Genomic DNA, 17,015 nt, shown 5'->3' with positions numbered 1-17,015 from the left:
ACCACAAAGGAGGTATGATGGGTTTGAATTAAACCTGGCCATCGAAAATGCCCTTCTTTTTTGAGGGATAAGCAGAAATTCAAGATAATTATAATTAGTTTCATGTGCCCAAGAAAGCTGAAAGTAAAGAGGGGAACATGTTTTCTCTGCTGCTGCTGTTAGTTCCTGGCATTCAATGTCCCACAACCTAGTTTTTATTATAGACTTGGCAGATGGTGGAGGCATCAATCGCAAAAGTTCCATTGACAGTCCAAGTTGCTGTATCTTTATGTTAAACTGTTGTAGCCCTGGGGAAAGAAAGGGGTCTGACAAGACCACTGAGGAAGGGATCTTTATCTAATGCAGGGTAGATGTTTAACCAACATAGAAGAAATCTCACCCAGGCAACGGTCTCTACCTTGTGTTGACCTCCCTCTAGACACAAGGCTGCATAGGGTACACAACGTGGGACAGCAAAAATCTTTAAAAGGAAAGCTGCCTGCACTTGTTCTACCAGCTGGGTAAACCCTGGCAGCCAGACTGGAATTCCATAGAGCAACTGAGCTATTATTTTGGCGTTGAGGACCTTGAGGGCAGAGGGGATATGCGAATTACCTCTTGTTATGAAAAATCGCATTATGGCCTGCATAGACATCTTACTGGCATTCACCGCTGTTGCACGGTGCGAGGACCATAGAAGCCTATGATGGAATGTAATTCCCAAATAGTTAAATTCAAATACCTGCCAGATGGGTTTTCCACCAAGTACCCAGCTATAGCTCTTGCGTAAATTCCCAAAAACCATTATTTTGGTTTTATCAAAGTTCATGCACAATTTCATTCTGGACAAATAGTCAATACAGGAATTTAACAATCGTTTTAGGCCAATTCTTGTCCATGAAAGCAAAATCAAGTCATCTGCGTATAGGAGAATAGGGATGCTTGATGCGTTGAGTTTTGGGTTATGGGCATCCACCTGTTTTAGTGAAGAAGTGAGGTCATTAAGAAAAAGATTAAAAAGAGAGGGAGCGAGTACACAGCCCTGCTTTACTCCTCGGTTTATAATGATGGGATCTGTCATTACATTACTGGTGTTGTTCTTATATGACAGGTGTTCTTTGTATAAAGCTTTTTGATCACGTATAGTAATCTAGGTTCTAGGCCCATTGTCTCCAATTTGGTCCATAACAGCCCCCTGTCAACAGTGTCAAAAGCAGCCTTGATATCTAGGAAGGCCACATAAAGACATTCTTTATGAAGTCGCGTATACTTAGCGGCTAATTGAGATAACAGCATGCAGTTGCGTAAAGTGGATTTCCCTGGCCTAAGCCCTGCCTGCTCTTGGACCTATGATGTTATTTTCATCAAGCCAACTAGTTAGTTTATTTAGCAGATGTTTAGCGCACAATTTCCCGATGTTTGACAATAGACTTATTGGCCAATAGTTGGATGGCAGCTTTTTGTCACCCTTTTAAAAGATTGGGATAATTATAGACTGCTGCCATGAGTTAGGCATGATACCAGATCTATCTATCACAGTGAATAGATCCGCTAGTATCAGAGCCCACCACTCTGACTTGGCTTTGATCAATTCAGATGGAATAGCATCAGGGCTGGCAGCCTTTCTTGCTTTTATCTGATCAATTAAACTTGTAACTTCGGTAATGGAGACGGGGGCCACTCATTCGCGAAAGTAAAAATGGCATGGTCCTGACTTTTCCAAGATGGCAGCCGAGACAGCGGCCTAGGCAAAGCTCCTGCCTTCAATAAAGCTTTTAAGTAGTTTTTAGCTACTTCCTGATTCTAATCTCACATTTTTAATGTCTTACTGGCTGTCTCATCGCCTCTCCTTGTTTTTAGTTTGTTGTTTTATTGTTTTACCGCTCAACCTGATTTACCACAACAATGAACGCCCGATGAAACCTGCCTCTGTGACTGACTTGCAGTTTTGTCTACTGGCTAAAATTTCCCATCCCCAGTTTGGAAACCGAACAAATCGTAAGTAACGAGGATTGTTTGGGATTGTTCCGGGGGTCTTGACCCTACCCTGATGCCCAAGAAAAAGCAGTTCCGTGCCAAGCCACTTGACCAGATCCAAATCTAAACAACTAAGTTTGACTGACTTCTCGGAATGGATAACTCCCGAAATAGCAAAGGGGGCTACTGATGGGCTAGGAACAAGTTTGGAAGTCCAAACAGAGGAGGGAGATAATCTCCATGGTGGTGACAAACAATCCCTAGATAGTTCCAATTCTCAGGAGTTAGACAGTGACTGGGAAGATCCTCCCAAACAGCTAAAAGGCCTTAGATCAAAAGGTTCAAAGAAAAACAGACCTGCAGGAAAGCCCACAATGATTAGAGCAACCCAAGCAGCTCCAAGTAATAGCCCATACCGCCATTCAAATAACATCTCAAAAGCTAACTAATCTGCCTGGAGCAACAGAGGAGTTATTTACTGGAGAACTGTTAAGCTTGATTTGTGAGCAAAGCTTTCTCACTGGAAGGTCTCTGGCATTGATCTTCTGGAAGTTGGAGAGCACTGAGGATTGTGTGGCGAGGGGTCAGAAGGAGGAGAGCCTGGTGCAGTCCCCCGAGCCCTAAGAGAAGAATGCTGAGAATGCTCAACAAAGCAGGCTGGAGCCCTTCAATTCTTCAAGGAAGAGCACCCAAGATGCTCAGACCAAATTCTGGCCCCAGAACGTGAGCAATGGCCCACACCCCACTAGGTGTTTGCAGTTGGATCAGATAGTTTTGATCATCCAAAATAATTAGGAGAACAAAGGGTGCTGGATTACCAGACCAAGAGTTTGTTCTTCCTTATCTGATCTACTGTGATTAGACATAGGCTCTTTGGACCTAAAAATGATAGAAAAATTGCTGAGCCACCCAAACGTAATTAAAACTGCTTCTCAAATTTCATAGCCACGCCATTCCCCTGCTGCTTCCCAAAATGTGTTGCTTTTTATGTCGATTTCACATTTCAATTAGAAGGGTGTTTGCAGACTTGGACGCTGTGCCTTTACTTTTGTGTGTGTCACACACCCCTACATTCACAGAACGGTGCAAAAAAATTAAAACAAGTAGGAATTTAATTTTAAAAATCAGTGAATCAAAATTACAACATAGAAAGCAACATCTTAAAAACCAAATCCTTCAATGACTGCTTCCAGCAACTTCATATAATAAAAAACTGGTTACAAGACACTCCTCTATACATTAGGACCATCCAGAGTCTCCTTTGCAAATGTCCCTGCTTTCTGAGGTACTGTGCGTGGTCATATGATCTAGACCAGCATTCACCCACTTGGTCCCTTCCAAACGTTTTGTTGACTACAACTCATCACCTGTGGCCATTGGCCATTCCAGCCAGGGGCTAATGATTGCTGGGAGTCTGAAACACCCAAATGGCACCAAGATGGTGAGGGCTGATCTAGTCACTTCTTGGTAGTGATATGGCAGTTATGAACTTCCTACCCCAAAAATTTCCCTTGGCAATTTCTTTCAGCCTCTTGAAGGCAGATTGAAAACCTTTTCACTTCAGAGAGCTTTTAGCAGAGTTGCAAAGCTGGCTTAAACTCTCTTCTCTGGTGTTTTAAGAACAATGGACAAGCAGGGAGCTAAGATGAGAGTGGTTCAATTGTACCTCTCTTCAAATTGGCCTGCAAGAAATTAAACAAAGCTAACACGCATCACTAGAGATAAGGCCACCTGGAACCTAAGACTATTTACTACAGAGGTCCCAGTACAATAACTGTTGGAAGGAAGTGCCTCCTGGCCCAGAATCTGCTCCTTGTTGGATGGAGCAGAGATCATGAAGCATCTGCATCTCTAAATGTCAATGGGAGAATGAGAATATCCCCATTCTTAATGTCAATTTGTGCTACAATTTATTTCCCCCCTTTATTTACTTTTTAAAAAATTGCTCATGCAATCTCCATATATGAAGGCACTTAGTTTAATTATACAGTGGAACAAATATAACTCATTCGCAGGGACTGAAAATTTTGGGCTTTCCCTGTGATGGGTGTATGTGTGTGTGTTCCAATTAACAATCACATTAAACCTTAGTTTATTTTAAACTATGCTTAAAGATGAACAAGCAAATCATGCTTCGCTCCTTTCTTCAGTTTTCTAGGGAGGAAATAAAACACAGAGACATTAGACATGAACCAGCACAACTAACAAGCCATGACAGCAAGCCAAGAACAAACCTTGGTTTAACATTATGGTTAGGAGAGAAAAATCCCTGAGTGCTGACTCACACTTTAACATCAAGCCAGCCTCTGGTTTGTTTGCTCCCTGGTGCACTGAAGAAAAGAACAGGGAAGCAGCAGCAGCATTGGGACTATTGAACAACATGCACCACCAGAACACTACTCGTTCACTTCAACTCAGAGTTTAAGAACTGCATTGCATTGGCTTGGCAGTTTCAGATCTGCACTAACAGGATGCATAAGTCTAATCTAAGCTGTGGTTTAAAGCACGTGAAAGAAAACTGTGGCTCTTCATATGTTGCTGGACTCCAACTCCCAATATCTTGCTGGAGGTTGGGAGTCCAACAACATCCAGAAGCCCACAGGTTAGCAACCTCTGGTTTAAAACAACACGAGTATTGGCCTTTCTACTACTCATTTACTATTGCTTTTTATAATGACTAGGTCATGGGTAGGAAAACTAAGGCCCGGGGGCCAGATCTGCCCCAATCGCCTTCTAAATCCGGCCCGCGGATGGTCCGGGAATCGTGTTTTTACACAAGTAGAATGCGCCCTATTATTTAAAATGCATCTCTGGGTTATTTGTGGGGCCTGCCTGGTGTTTTTACATGAGTAGAATGTGTGCTTTTATTTAAAATGCATCTCTGGGTTATTTGTGGGGCATAGGAATTCATTCATTTTTTTTTCTCTTCGAAATATAGTCCAGCCCCCCACAACGTCTGAAGGACAGTGGACCGGCCCCCTGCTGAAAAAGTCTGCTGACCGCTGGACGAGGTTCATAGCAGGGTGCCAACAGACTTGCAAAAAAAACCCCACCAACTCACTTATCAAATACAAGTTAGAGGAACATTAATCTAATGCCATCTTCACAGCTCTGTCCTCCTGTCATGAAAGTAACATGCACACAAGGATGCCAGCAAAACCTGCACTGCACTGGCCTGACATCTTCAGATGCACCCTTGCTACGCAGTAACAGGATGCACAAGTTCCTTGTATTTGTTATTGCTCTGCAACATCAAACCTGCTAATTTGAGGCAGCCCCACCCATACCAGATGGAACAAGAACAAACTGAATCTCTCAAACATATAAATGGCTAACAAGCCAGCATGTTAACTCTGAGAGCCAGTGTGGTGTAGTGGGTTAGAGTATCAAATTAGGATTTGGGAGATCAGGGTTCAAATACCCACTTGGCCACACAAAGTTCACTGGGCAAGCTTGGGGACCAGTCACTGCCTCTTCGCTTACCTCACCTCACAGGGTTGGTTTTGATGATTAAGTGGGTGCCAGAACCATTGTCCTTGTTTTGGCTATATCACCAAGCTGCACACAGGTGTTGCTGGTCTACAGGGGCATTTTCATTGCAAGTGTTGACAGACATGGGCTAGAATAATAATATTCATTTACAGCAGTGCTGGCCAAACAGGACCAGTGGTCAGGGATGATGGTAATTATGGTCCCAAAACAGCTGCAGGGCCAAGTTTGATCATCACTGATTTACAGGGAACAAAACCAAATGTTGGAAGTACTTTGCAGACATTTTCAAGTATTCCTTAAAATGCTGGACTATTCTATAGGTTGGTTATATCTCATCCCAAATTGCAGGAAGGGGAATAAGAGCCTATGGGGGAGCTGCTTGCCTAAGGTGGGCTCATGGCTGAATTGGTCTAATAAATCCCACCTTATATCTGTATCTGCTCACAGCAGGGTTGACTAAATTCTGCAAGGCTTGGAGGCAATCACTATTTCTTAAAATGAAAGACCAGGAAACAAAAGTTAACCCTGACACACAGCATCACCAATCCCAGGAAGAGCAGTGTAAGGGGTTTTGCAGTTATGGAGCATGTGCACTTACACACTGTGATAGCATAACACAGCCCAAAGAGATGCAGCAACGAATTGTTATGCCTGGTCTTTAAATGCAGCAAAAATGAAGTGGCAGAATGGACTATTTTCATTTCAGATTGCGGCCAGATCAATTTCTGAATGCTTCGCTGTATTAGAAAATGCTCTGAAATCAAAACACTAATACCACAGGGTATCCCTGGTACCTGGTACCCTGGTACCCCAGGTAACTTTTACCTGGAAGACACTTAGCACACAGGAGAGCAATGAGAAGTGGCATTTCCTCCCACCTCATTCTCCTGCATGCGTAGATCATGACTCCAGTTCAACTCCTGAAAACAATTTTAGTTTCTGTTACAAGCAAAAGTGTGGGCAGGCTATTCAACCACACCTTCGTTAAAATGCTGTAGTCATCAGAGGCACTGTGCAGGCTAGGAGTCACCTTGCCTTGTAAACAGGTGTGTGGGTGTGGGTATAAAAATACACTAATTTGTGGAAGGCACAGAACTTTGTTTCTCTTTTTTAAAAAAATCTTGCAGAGATAGTGTTGAAAGTGTGGGTACAAGGCTTCAGGCTCTGCATAGCTTTCTGCTCCTCCTCATGACTGCCAGCAGAACCATTACTAGACGATGTTTTAAATCAATGAAATCAATCGTGGAGATATAAATTCAGCATTTGCCACATAATTTGTCATCCTATTTGCAGATGTTATGCAGTTAAAACTTCAGAACACACAGTCTTTATTCCAACCATTTGCAGTTGTTTTTGAGCTACCATGTGACCAAGAATGAGCAAAGCAAGAAGTCAATTTAACAGCAGCAGACATCACAATGCTGGCACATGCTCCAGAGATTAGCATGCATGTCAGTGCAAGCATCAGATATTGACCCCTGCAGTGATGAGGATAAAAGAGACACCCCTGTTCTAACAGATGGTGCTCTGACAGTCAAGGTAGACTGTGGCCTAAATGAAAGGGACCTGGCATTTACTTGGCTGGCTGAAGCAGGACAATATTTGTCAGCAGATCAGTTAGCAATTAACTGACCAGTTAACTGTTCAAATACTGCTGAAAGATCACCTTGCCAGCATTACAGGTTTGCTTAACATACAGTGTTAAGTTCTTGGAATGCCGTAAGTATCTTAACAGGAGTATCAAATAAGTTTGTCTACCGCCCAACTCATGCAGAAAGAGAAAAGCAGTGCCCTTTGTGAGCAAGTGCTCTCAGCCTCAGTGAATCCTTATCTTGCTTATCCAGTTAATAGAACTTAAACACATTCTACTCACTAAATGCTCTCCTTGGAATATGCAAGCCAACTCTGCCCCAAACCCCCAAAATACAGAAAAATGTGCACCAGCGACTGCAATAGATGTACATTTATGGCAAATAAACCCTTCCACAAGAGAGCATTACAATTATTTATTCTTTTCCATTCACAAACTTTTGTTAGCAATATAGAAACCATATTCTGCAGAGTGGAACTGGGACTGAGACTGGGTATATTATAGCCATACTTTGAAAACTGCAACAGTTCCTACCCAGTTTTCAGGCCCAACTGAGAAGAGCTGGTTTTGACCTGGAAAGCCCTTTGCAGGTCAGGACTGGGAACGTTAAGAAACATCTCCCTCCATATATTATCTAACAGGTGCTTTCCCCATCCAAGGTCTTTCCAGTGGCGGCACCCCTGTTGTGGAACACTCTCCACAGAAGTTCCACCTGGCACCTTTCTTACTGTCCTTTCAGCAGCAAGTAAAGAAAGACCTTCTTACTTTCCTGTGCATTTTAGATGTCATTTTAATCCTGCATTTATAACTTTGAAGCTTTTAAGATAAATTTGGTATTCAAGTTAGAACAGGCATAGGCAAACTTGGCCCTCCAGATGTTTTGGGACTACAACTCCCATCATCCCTGACCACTGGTTCTGTTAGCTAGGTTTGATGGGAGTTGTAGTCCCAAAACATCTGGAGGGCCAAGTTTGCCTATGCCTGAGTTAGAATAAAACAATTAAGTTTGTAAACAGTCCTATCACTATAGCTGAAGTGTGGGGTGAAAATATTTAGAAATACATACATATTAGATATTGTACTAGCAAAACACTCATGTTCCAGACCACAATCTCACAATATAAAAAACCTGGGGCAAATGACAGATAGGGAAGAAAAGCAGGTAGTCAGGAATCTACTCAGGCTTAACTGTATAGGTTTCTGACAGGTCTGTGTTTCTTTTTATAAAGAATGTATGTCCAACCAATCAAGGGCACTAAGGATGGTCTACAATAAAACAAAAACTTCATCCTAATACATAGTAACAACATCGACAGCAGCAGGAGGAACAAAATACTCAGTCCAGATTGAAGACTTGGAAAAGACAGCCCTCTGAGCAGTAAAAATAAACCTTAAAGAACTGGGCTTGCCACCAATTTCTTGTAAGGACCTTCTGTAGCATTAGTAAGGAACCTCCAGAATGTGGGGTAGCTGGGTCCCAATTTGGCCTGCAAGGCAGTTTTTCCCAAGCCATTCCCACCTGCCCCACTCCTGATATCCCATGGCATCAACTGTGGAACAGCCCATAACCACAGCTTCAAAGTTAACAGAAGCATATCAGACATGTGCTTACAAAGCCTGCCAAGTTGAGTAGGAAGATTTTTTTTTTCCAGAATACAAATTCCATCCCATTCCCACCCATCTCCCAAAAAACAGATTAACATCATGGCCAGCACACTGCTTAGCTCCAGAATTTGGAGGATCCCACAAAATTCCTGGCTTTGCGGCCAGATCTATTTTTTTAATTATTTTTTAAAAACGAATGTCTAGTGCATTCTGATTAAGATGCCTGCGGAAAGCTTTAAAATTGGTTAAGAAAACATGATTGCATCTGATCCATAACAGCCAACTGAAAGCAAGGTAAGATTAATATTCTCGAGCTACTTACAGTTCATCTCGTTGCCTCTGTGACAGCACCATTGTGGCTGTGATGTCAAGTTAACGTGATTCAGCTGTCTCCTCCTCGTCAAGCAGCTTGGGATTCTGGGATCCACAATTCAGTCTGCCACAAAGTGGCTTCAACCCAAAGGACAATGTGTCTCCACAAGTAAACTCTACCAAGCAGACAGGATGCATTCAACAAGGAAGATTCATTCCATCTAGAAAATGCAAGAATTTGTGCAATTATTGCTATGAACAACTTCTGCAACACTGAAGTACTGACTACTCAATAGACAAATGTTATTTTTATTTATTTGTTGAAAACATTTAGAAACTGCTTAATAAGTTTTTTAAAAAACTCTTAAGCAGTGTACAATATTCTATTAAAAGACAATTACAGCCTATACCTAATAAAAACATAAAAGCATCTAACACACAGCTAATAAAACATAGTTAATAAAACATAAAAGCATCTAACACAGAAAAAACAGTAAGTTCAAACACATTAAACAGGGGCTGATCCTATACCTGGGCAAAAAAGTAAGTCTTGTTAGTAGAAGCTGGGAAAATTAAGGGTTGTATATAATTTTGTCATCCATCATAACATAGAGAAAAGCAACAACTATGCAGAGTGCAGAAAACGTAATAAATACTTTTGTAATTCCACTAGGGTCGGCCTTTAGAATGGGGACCAACCTTTAGCTCCATCCTGCCATATGAAATTCACTATTTTGTTTTATTTTTACTACAGGTGCCCACCTTGCTCCTCATCCTCTTTCTTTCTCTCAGTTTGTGGACACATGCCAAACTATATATTGGCTTTGTACTGGTTTAATCACTTGATGAGGTGCAAATTAGTTTGCTAGAGGCCCTTAGCTCCCTTCCCACTGAACACCAGTTCCAGGCAGGGGTCTCCAAGAAGAAGAAACAACTGTAAAAACAGTCAGTCCTATAGCATAAAAAATGTTCTCTCTTCCTCTTAAAGTATTTTTAAAACTGAAAATTGTATTGACACCAGTAATACAATACAAATTACGGAGCAAGTTTCAAGTCATGACTCATCAGCCAAAACCCAGTGAACTACAGCCAATAGTCCAATAACATTATTACTATGTTCAACATGCAAAAGATTAACAGGCAGGTTACAGAGTACCATAGTGACCCAAGAACTCAAGTCATTTCTTTCTGTACTCAGAGGTAACGGCTATGATTTCTCCAGTTCTTTATGGGGTACAGACAGGACAGCTCAGTCGATAGAGCATAAGACTCAATCTCAGGGCCATGGATTCAACCATCTGTGGGTAAAAAAAGATTCCTGCATTGCAGGGGGTTGGACTAGATTACCCTTGTGGTTCCTTTCAACTCTACGATTCTATGATTCTATTAAAAGGCATTTATTTTTCCATTATTTTTGTATGCTGTCACTGTCTCTCTTATGAAATCTGAAGCCTTGATGACACCAGAATGGCAGGGTTACCTTGGCCAAACTGCCACATACTCAATCCATAGAACCTCTCCAAGGTCAGTCCTACAAAAACAACTATCAATGAAACTTTTAAAGGGAGATTTGTGATCATCAATTATTTTCAGGTGATAAAGTGCAGCAAAGAGTTTAAAACACCAGACTGAAGTGGTACAACTCAGACACAGGTTTACTAGACACCTCAATGAAACTAGTCCATACCAACTTTCCTTGGTGGTATCAAGGTAGCATTTTGGGGAGATGAGTTTAATGCAGTGCTTTTTTGCTTAAAAAAAAGTAATGTTTAGGGATACTCTCTTTTTCCTACTCATTTTGAAATACTGCCCTGCCCCTCAATGAGGCCAAACTTAGATTGACAAAATGTTTAGGGGTATGCATACCCCCGTGTACCCCCCAGAAAAAAAACCATTGGTTTAATGCATAGTAATATTCAAACAACAGCACAACAAAATGATTTTTTTAAAAGAAAACACAACTTTAAGTATCTACACCAAGTGTTAACTTTGCCATGAGCTCACTAGATGGCCTTACTTACCCCATATGCATTAGGATAATACTGACCCACCTAAAGCTCTGCCTAAATGCTATTTTTAAAATGATCAATGAGGAAGGAAGAGCTGCTCAATATGAGCTTGAGATACTTCATGTGTCCTGTTTTAAGCATATAGTCAGCTTGTAAAGTAAGCCCACAACTTACGCGGGGCTTACATTCCAGGATCTCGCCTAAAGCCAAAATTACATATACTGTAGTCAAAACACATTGGGTTCAATGGCATGTGGGATTGCCAAAGTCTTTTTTCCGCAGGCACCTGCCCCCCCTTTTTAAATTACCAAGCACATGAAGCTGAATGCGCACAAGTTAAATGCCAGTAAGTTGCACACTTACTGTATCTACATAGTTTTTCATAAAACTTGGGTGTCAAACTAGAGTTGGTAAACATGAAACACTTGAGATTTTTCCTGGAATTTTGCACACAGAAAGCAATTCAGCTCCTCAAGAATTTTTGCATTCTTTTACAGATGCTAACTTCATTAGAGTTCTCATTGGCACTACTTTGGAGACTCTTCTTTTATTCCCCAAATATGAGAAGTCATGAACATATAAAGATTCTTAGCAGAGCTTGCATAGGATGGGATGGACTCTTTCACCTATGATAACAATTTGCTATCATTTTAGGAGTCAGTCAGACAGAATATTATTTGTTGTTGTGGCCTCACAGACACACACACACAGTGCCTCTTCTCTCAACTGGCATCATTCCGCTGCTGCAGTTGTCAGCGAGGACAGATGTGCCATTCCGACAAAGAGCTGCCTCTATGATCTTAGAAGGAATCCAAGTACTGCAGGTGTTGCTGCTGTGTAAACAGCAGTGTCGTCATCCTGCACAGTGCCAGAAGCACTGCCTGGTTGTTATGTATGTACTCTGACAAGAAGTTCTGCATGCCACAAGTCACTAGTAGCGACCAAAGCTACAAAGGCAAACGAAATAAATTAGATCCAGGAAAAGAGGTCAAAGTGCATTAAAAACAAACTCCTACCAGATACCATTTGTAGCCTCCCTGTTTTAAAAGAACCGCCAGAAGGATCTACCATATCCACACATTGCTTTCACTACCTGGGCCAGGTCAGGTGGTCCCTCCCCAGGATTTTGGAACCAACTGCCTATAAGAACAGCAACTATCTGCTGTGAGGATGATGGTATCAACTGGGCCCCTGAGAACCTACCTGCAGCAGTGGGAGGAATAAGTTCTGGCCTATGCAGCTAGGTTGAACAGGCCCCACCCTGTAAGGGAGCCTTTCCCAACACAATGCCCTTCAGATGTTTTAGACTGCAACTCCTATCAGCCCCAGGCAACATCTGTCAGGGAAGGTGGTTGTAAAGTCAACAACTTCTGCCTGCACTACAGTCACTTCCAATATGGTGTGACTCATTAAGACCTAATTTGTTTTTGACTATAAGCAGCTCGTTTCCCTTCAAGCTGGTCATTGTAAGAACTTTTTATCAGGAGCCTGATGTCATTTTTCTCTTCCCTCTCCATCACTTTATTCTTTTGTGTCACATCTTTTCAGATTCTAAGCCTGAAGGTAGGGACTGTGTTGTTTTTATTACTTACTCTTAAGCCATTCTTTCTCAAGAAAGGGGGTATAAATGCTGTGATTGGTAAGTATTTCCCCCAAAAGCACAAACAAGCAAATCTGGAAGTCTGCATCATAATTCTGAAACAGAAGCAGAAAGAACGTCTGCAATAATTTATGCACATTAAACCAGTCTATACTTAAGAAGAACTAATGCATGACTCCTACTGAATTCCATCTGATCATCCTAAATTTCTTGTTTTTCTACATGAGGAGGACTAGAAGAACGCTTATAAGCTGGAGGTTGGAATACTAATGGCAGCAAATCAATATTTTGTTGGGATACTAACAATCTCAAACCGAATCCAATATTACTTGACTCCAAAGGGATTTACATTGTCTTGAACAACAGCCACTCTTGCTGAATAAGAAACTGCATTTGAAATTAAGGAGGCTTTCAAAATGAAGAGTCAGCCGTTTTAAAAAGATGCAAATCAATTTTATGAGCTTAAGCAGCTTTTTTGATCCTACCAGATATTCTGCACTCCATGCCAAGCAGAGTAAGACCACCATCCAATGATATTCTTTAATCTTTTTGCAAGGTGCTTCTTAACCTTGAAGCAAATCTATTTCAACCTTCATTCTAAACATAGAGCTGGAGAGGTTATTGAAAGTCACAGAATCCAACCCATGCTAGATTTGGCCTAGCCAGGGAGGACCCCCCAAAATCAGCTGTTTTAACTCCTTTCTCTCTGTCAGAGGCCCAAGCAAAGAACCTTGCACTCAAAGACCTGCCACAACCTTCCATATTTCATTATCACCATGGTTAAGATAGAGGATCCATCAAAATCAAGTTGTAATCGCCCTACAACAGTATACCTAAATGAAATATCCTCTTCTGCCTTTAAGTAAAGTGGTTGGGGGAAAAACAACACGAGTGAGTTAAATGGTGAGTTAAATGGCACTTAGTGCATGCATGTTTCCTTGTCCTCTTCAAATAGGATCATTCCTCAGGATAGCTGCACAAGTACGTACAAAGTGCAACAAAAAATGGCTTTCCTAGGTGAAAGGAAGTTTGCTACCCTTTATAAAGAGACAATAACACAAATCAGATAGTTTTTGTTTCCTCCCAGCTGTGGCCCACATTGTTATCCATTCCACAACTCACTGGGAAGCCACTGAGAACAGAGCCACTGCCTCTCTGCCTAGGTCCACTCCAACGTTACCATCAGGACCCATTTCTTGCTGCAAGGCTAAAGCACACTCAGAACAGAGATCAGCTTTCTACAGATATCAAATAAATTCTCAGAAATTACAAATAACTATCCTGCTTCTTTTAGTATTATCTGATTGTATACAGAGTACAAAACATCACTGTTGGTGTTGAAAGCATGGGAGTTCATGGACTCGAGTCTTTTCTTAACAGATAGCTACTTATCTAAAATGAGAGCTGAAAATTATTTCCAGATCCAAAAGGCCTGTATCAAATTTTTTAAATGGAAGATAGAATCTTTTTTTTTTCTAGCCTAGCATGCAGGCACCTAGAAATCCAATATAAGTAGCTTTGATTTTGAAGAAATTTAGTTTGAAGTAGAAATAAGAGTTTGATTTTGATACCTGACATTTGGTTTTTCCCCAGCTTAGGTTTAGATTTTCAAAATAAAAAGGATAGAATATAATGTACAAAGGGCTGCAGATCCATGGTAGAGCACATGCTCTGTGCACAGAACATCCTAGGTTGAATTCCCAGGATCTCCCAAAAGGGCTGGTAGAGACTGCTGGTCAGAAACACTCTGAAGACCAACTGCCAGTTAGTGTAGACAGTAATGAACTAGAAGGACCAAAGGTCTGAAATAGTGTAAGGCAGCTTCCTGTATTCCCAAGAGTGCAATTTCCATCAAATGAACAGAGGCAGAGGAAAAAATAATGTTGGACAATACAGCAGCATGCCATGTGTGATAGGGCTGCCATATTCCGAGGATCAAAAACCCAGACACACATACCCCACCATCTCGCATCTCCCTCGTTCACCCCCTCGCTGCCTCTGATCCCTTCCTCGCTGGCCTGCTCCCTCTTCCTTCCCCTCTCTTACCTTTGCTGTCTTTGGCCTCCTGCTCATGATGGGAGGCTGAGCTGCCCAGGAAAGCCTGGGAAGGCCACTCCAGACCACCCCACTTCCTGTTCTGGGACAAAGTGCCTTCTGGGCATGCACGTGCCCCACAAAAAAATAATAAAAAAATTAAAAAACAAAACCCGGACATTTAATCCAAAATGCAAAAATCTGCCCGGATAGGGGTGCTGGCCCCCAAAATACAGACATGTCTGGGAAATCTCAGACGTATGGCAACCCTAATGCACGACAACTAGAGTGTATTGTATTTTACTACTTCCCTGGTCACCACTGGTTCCATACAGCAAAGTGCATGGAATTCACTCCAAGCAAGTAGGCAGAGTGGGGAAGTAGGGAGAGATCAGTTTTTTCCTGTGACATCACACTGCGCTTCTAAAGTACAAAATTTACTTGTTTAAAAATACTCATTGCTTATTGGCTTTTCTTCACCTGAATTTGATTGCTGTTTAAATTCTTCACACAGAGCTTACTGTGGAAGATGTGCAACCTATATGGAATCAAATCGCATTGAACCAAAGATGGTTCTAACATGAACATTCCCCTTTAAAGCAAATGCACTTCCTAATAATTATAGAAACACACAGTTGTGTCTAAATAGAATTACCATGGTGCATTAGCTGCTATTTATATGCTAATACCAAGAGAGACTAAGAACCTTGACCTTTTGATCTGGTTAAAGTGCATTTACTCCACATGGATGGCTATCCACACATAGCAAGTGCACCATTCAGTAGGTAGATTGCCTTTTAAGTTCAACCAAACTAGGGTTAGATAGAACTCTTATGGACAGTGCAGCTTCACCAGAGTTGCCACTTCCATAGAACTCCCTGACACAGTAACCACATTCGGACACAAAGCTAAACCAGGGGCTTAATGCCACAGGAACAAAAATTGGCCTCCCAGGTACACATGCTCCCCTTCAATTTTCATGAGCAGCATTGCAGGAGTTCAGAAAGTTTTGCTTCTGCTTTTAGTTAAGTGTAGCTTATAATTTCATCTAAACCAGGAACTGTGGTTAACATTAACTAGGGTTACTTTCAGAAAGCCAGCTTCATACCCTGTGATTTGAAATTGGCTTGTTTTGAGACTAAACATAGCTAACTGCAGTTGGTTGGTTTGGATAGAAAGTGCTGCACAGAAGGAGCCCCCAATAGCCTAGGATGACTATACCTGATCATAATAGTGCTAAACCATGGTGGCTCTAAACAAGATAAGAATGCTGCAGACTGCCTGTGTGTCTTAAAGGACAAGCAAGCAGGCTAGTACGCCTTTTGTGACTTAATTTTTGAAAACTTTTATGGAGGACTAGATTCATGGTTGTCAACATTATAACCACTACATACTAAAACAAATACTCACATACTTACAAAGTTACTGTGTGGGAAAGTTAGAAATCTTTTAAGCATTCATCACCAAAAATCCAGACACCAAAGCTGCTTCCATGCAAGAATGCAATGCTTCTCAGCACTAATACAGTGGTACCTCAGGTTACATATGCTTCAGGTTACAGACTCCACTAACCCAGAAATAGTACCTCGGGTTAAGAACTTTGCTTCAGGATTAGAACAGACATTAAAAACTTCCCGAAACAATCGATGAACAGAGCTAAGCCTTAATTTGTGACCTGAGTATCACATACAACAGGAAGCGGAGGAAAATAATTAGATTAGATTTAGATTTTCAACTAGAAAAAAAATTCTGTATCAGCCACTTGCCCCTATGGGAGAAGTGCAATATAAATGCAACCAATCAAAAAAAATTTCAAAATGTCAAAAAGCATTCATACCCAAGCTTGTTTTAGGTTTTTATTCTACGCTGTCCCAAAGGCCTGGAGTAGTTGCAACACATCCAAGCTAAAATATAAATACGGAAACAGCAAGATCAAATAAAATTTCTAAAAACCTACTCAATGAAACCTTGGCTTGGCCAGTAAGTGCCCACCTTACAATTTTTCCTGGGAAATGTTGTATTCCTGTTGGAATAGCTAGAATGTTATTACCAATTTTCATACCACCTTCCATAAGAAGATCCAAACACAGCTAATGTATCCTATAAATATTTTCATCATAATACAGCCAAGTACCAGTCAAGAGGATTTTAAGGGTGCAGTGCACTGTATGTTGATTGCATCCTCTGCTATGTTAGCAAGAGATGGCACACACTTACATATGCTTTGTGACATAATTTTAGCAACATTATTTGTTTGCTACTTAATTGTAAATAAAGCCTCTAACCTGTTTATAAAAAATATATACATCGGGATACCTAATAAACATCAATGTTAAAACAAGTTTCTTAAATAAATAAATAAAATCAAGCATTAAAAATAGAGGCTAAAATTACATAAGAAAATGCACACTGGCAT

At 41.1% G+C, this 17,015-nt stretch overlaps 1 protein-coding gene across 1 annotated transcript in view; it reads right to left on the bottom strand.

Moving 5' to 3' along the window:
• The window catches only part of PAFAH1B1 (platelet activating factor acetylhydrolase 1b regulatory subunit 1), a 55,904-nt gene that overhangs the window by 22,212 nt on the left and 16,677 nt on the right, over positions 1-17,015 (bottom strand). Inside the window, exon 2 of the mRNA XM_080983137.1 lies at positions 8,967-9,177. Coding sequence (XP_080839263.1) covers positions 8,967-8,998 — 32 coding nt within the window. The 5' untranslated portion in view covers positions 8,999-9,177. The remainder of the gene's footprint in view (positions 1-8,966; positions 9,178-17,015) is intronic.

This window comes from Podarcis pityusensis (assembly GCF_964106645.2).
Source record: "Podarcis pityusensis genome assembly, chromosome: 15".
Classification (NCBI taxonomy): Eukaryota; Metazoa; Chordata; class Lepidosauria; order Squamata; family Lacertidae; genus Podarcis; species Podarcis pityusensis.
This window is presented reverse-complemented; position numbering and strand designations above follow the sequence as displayed.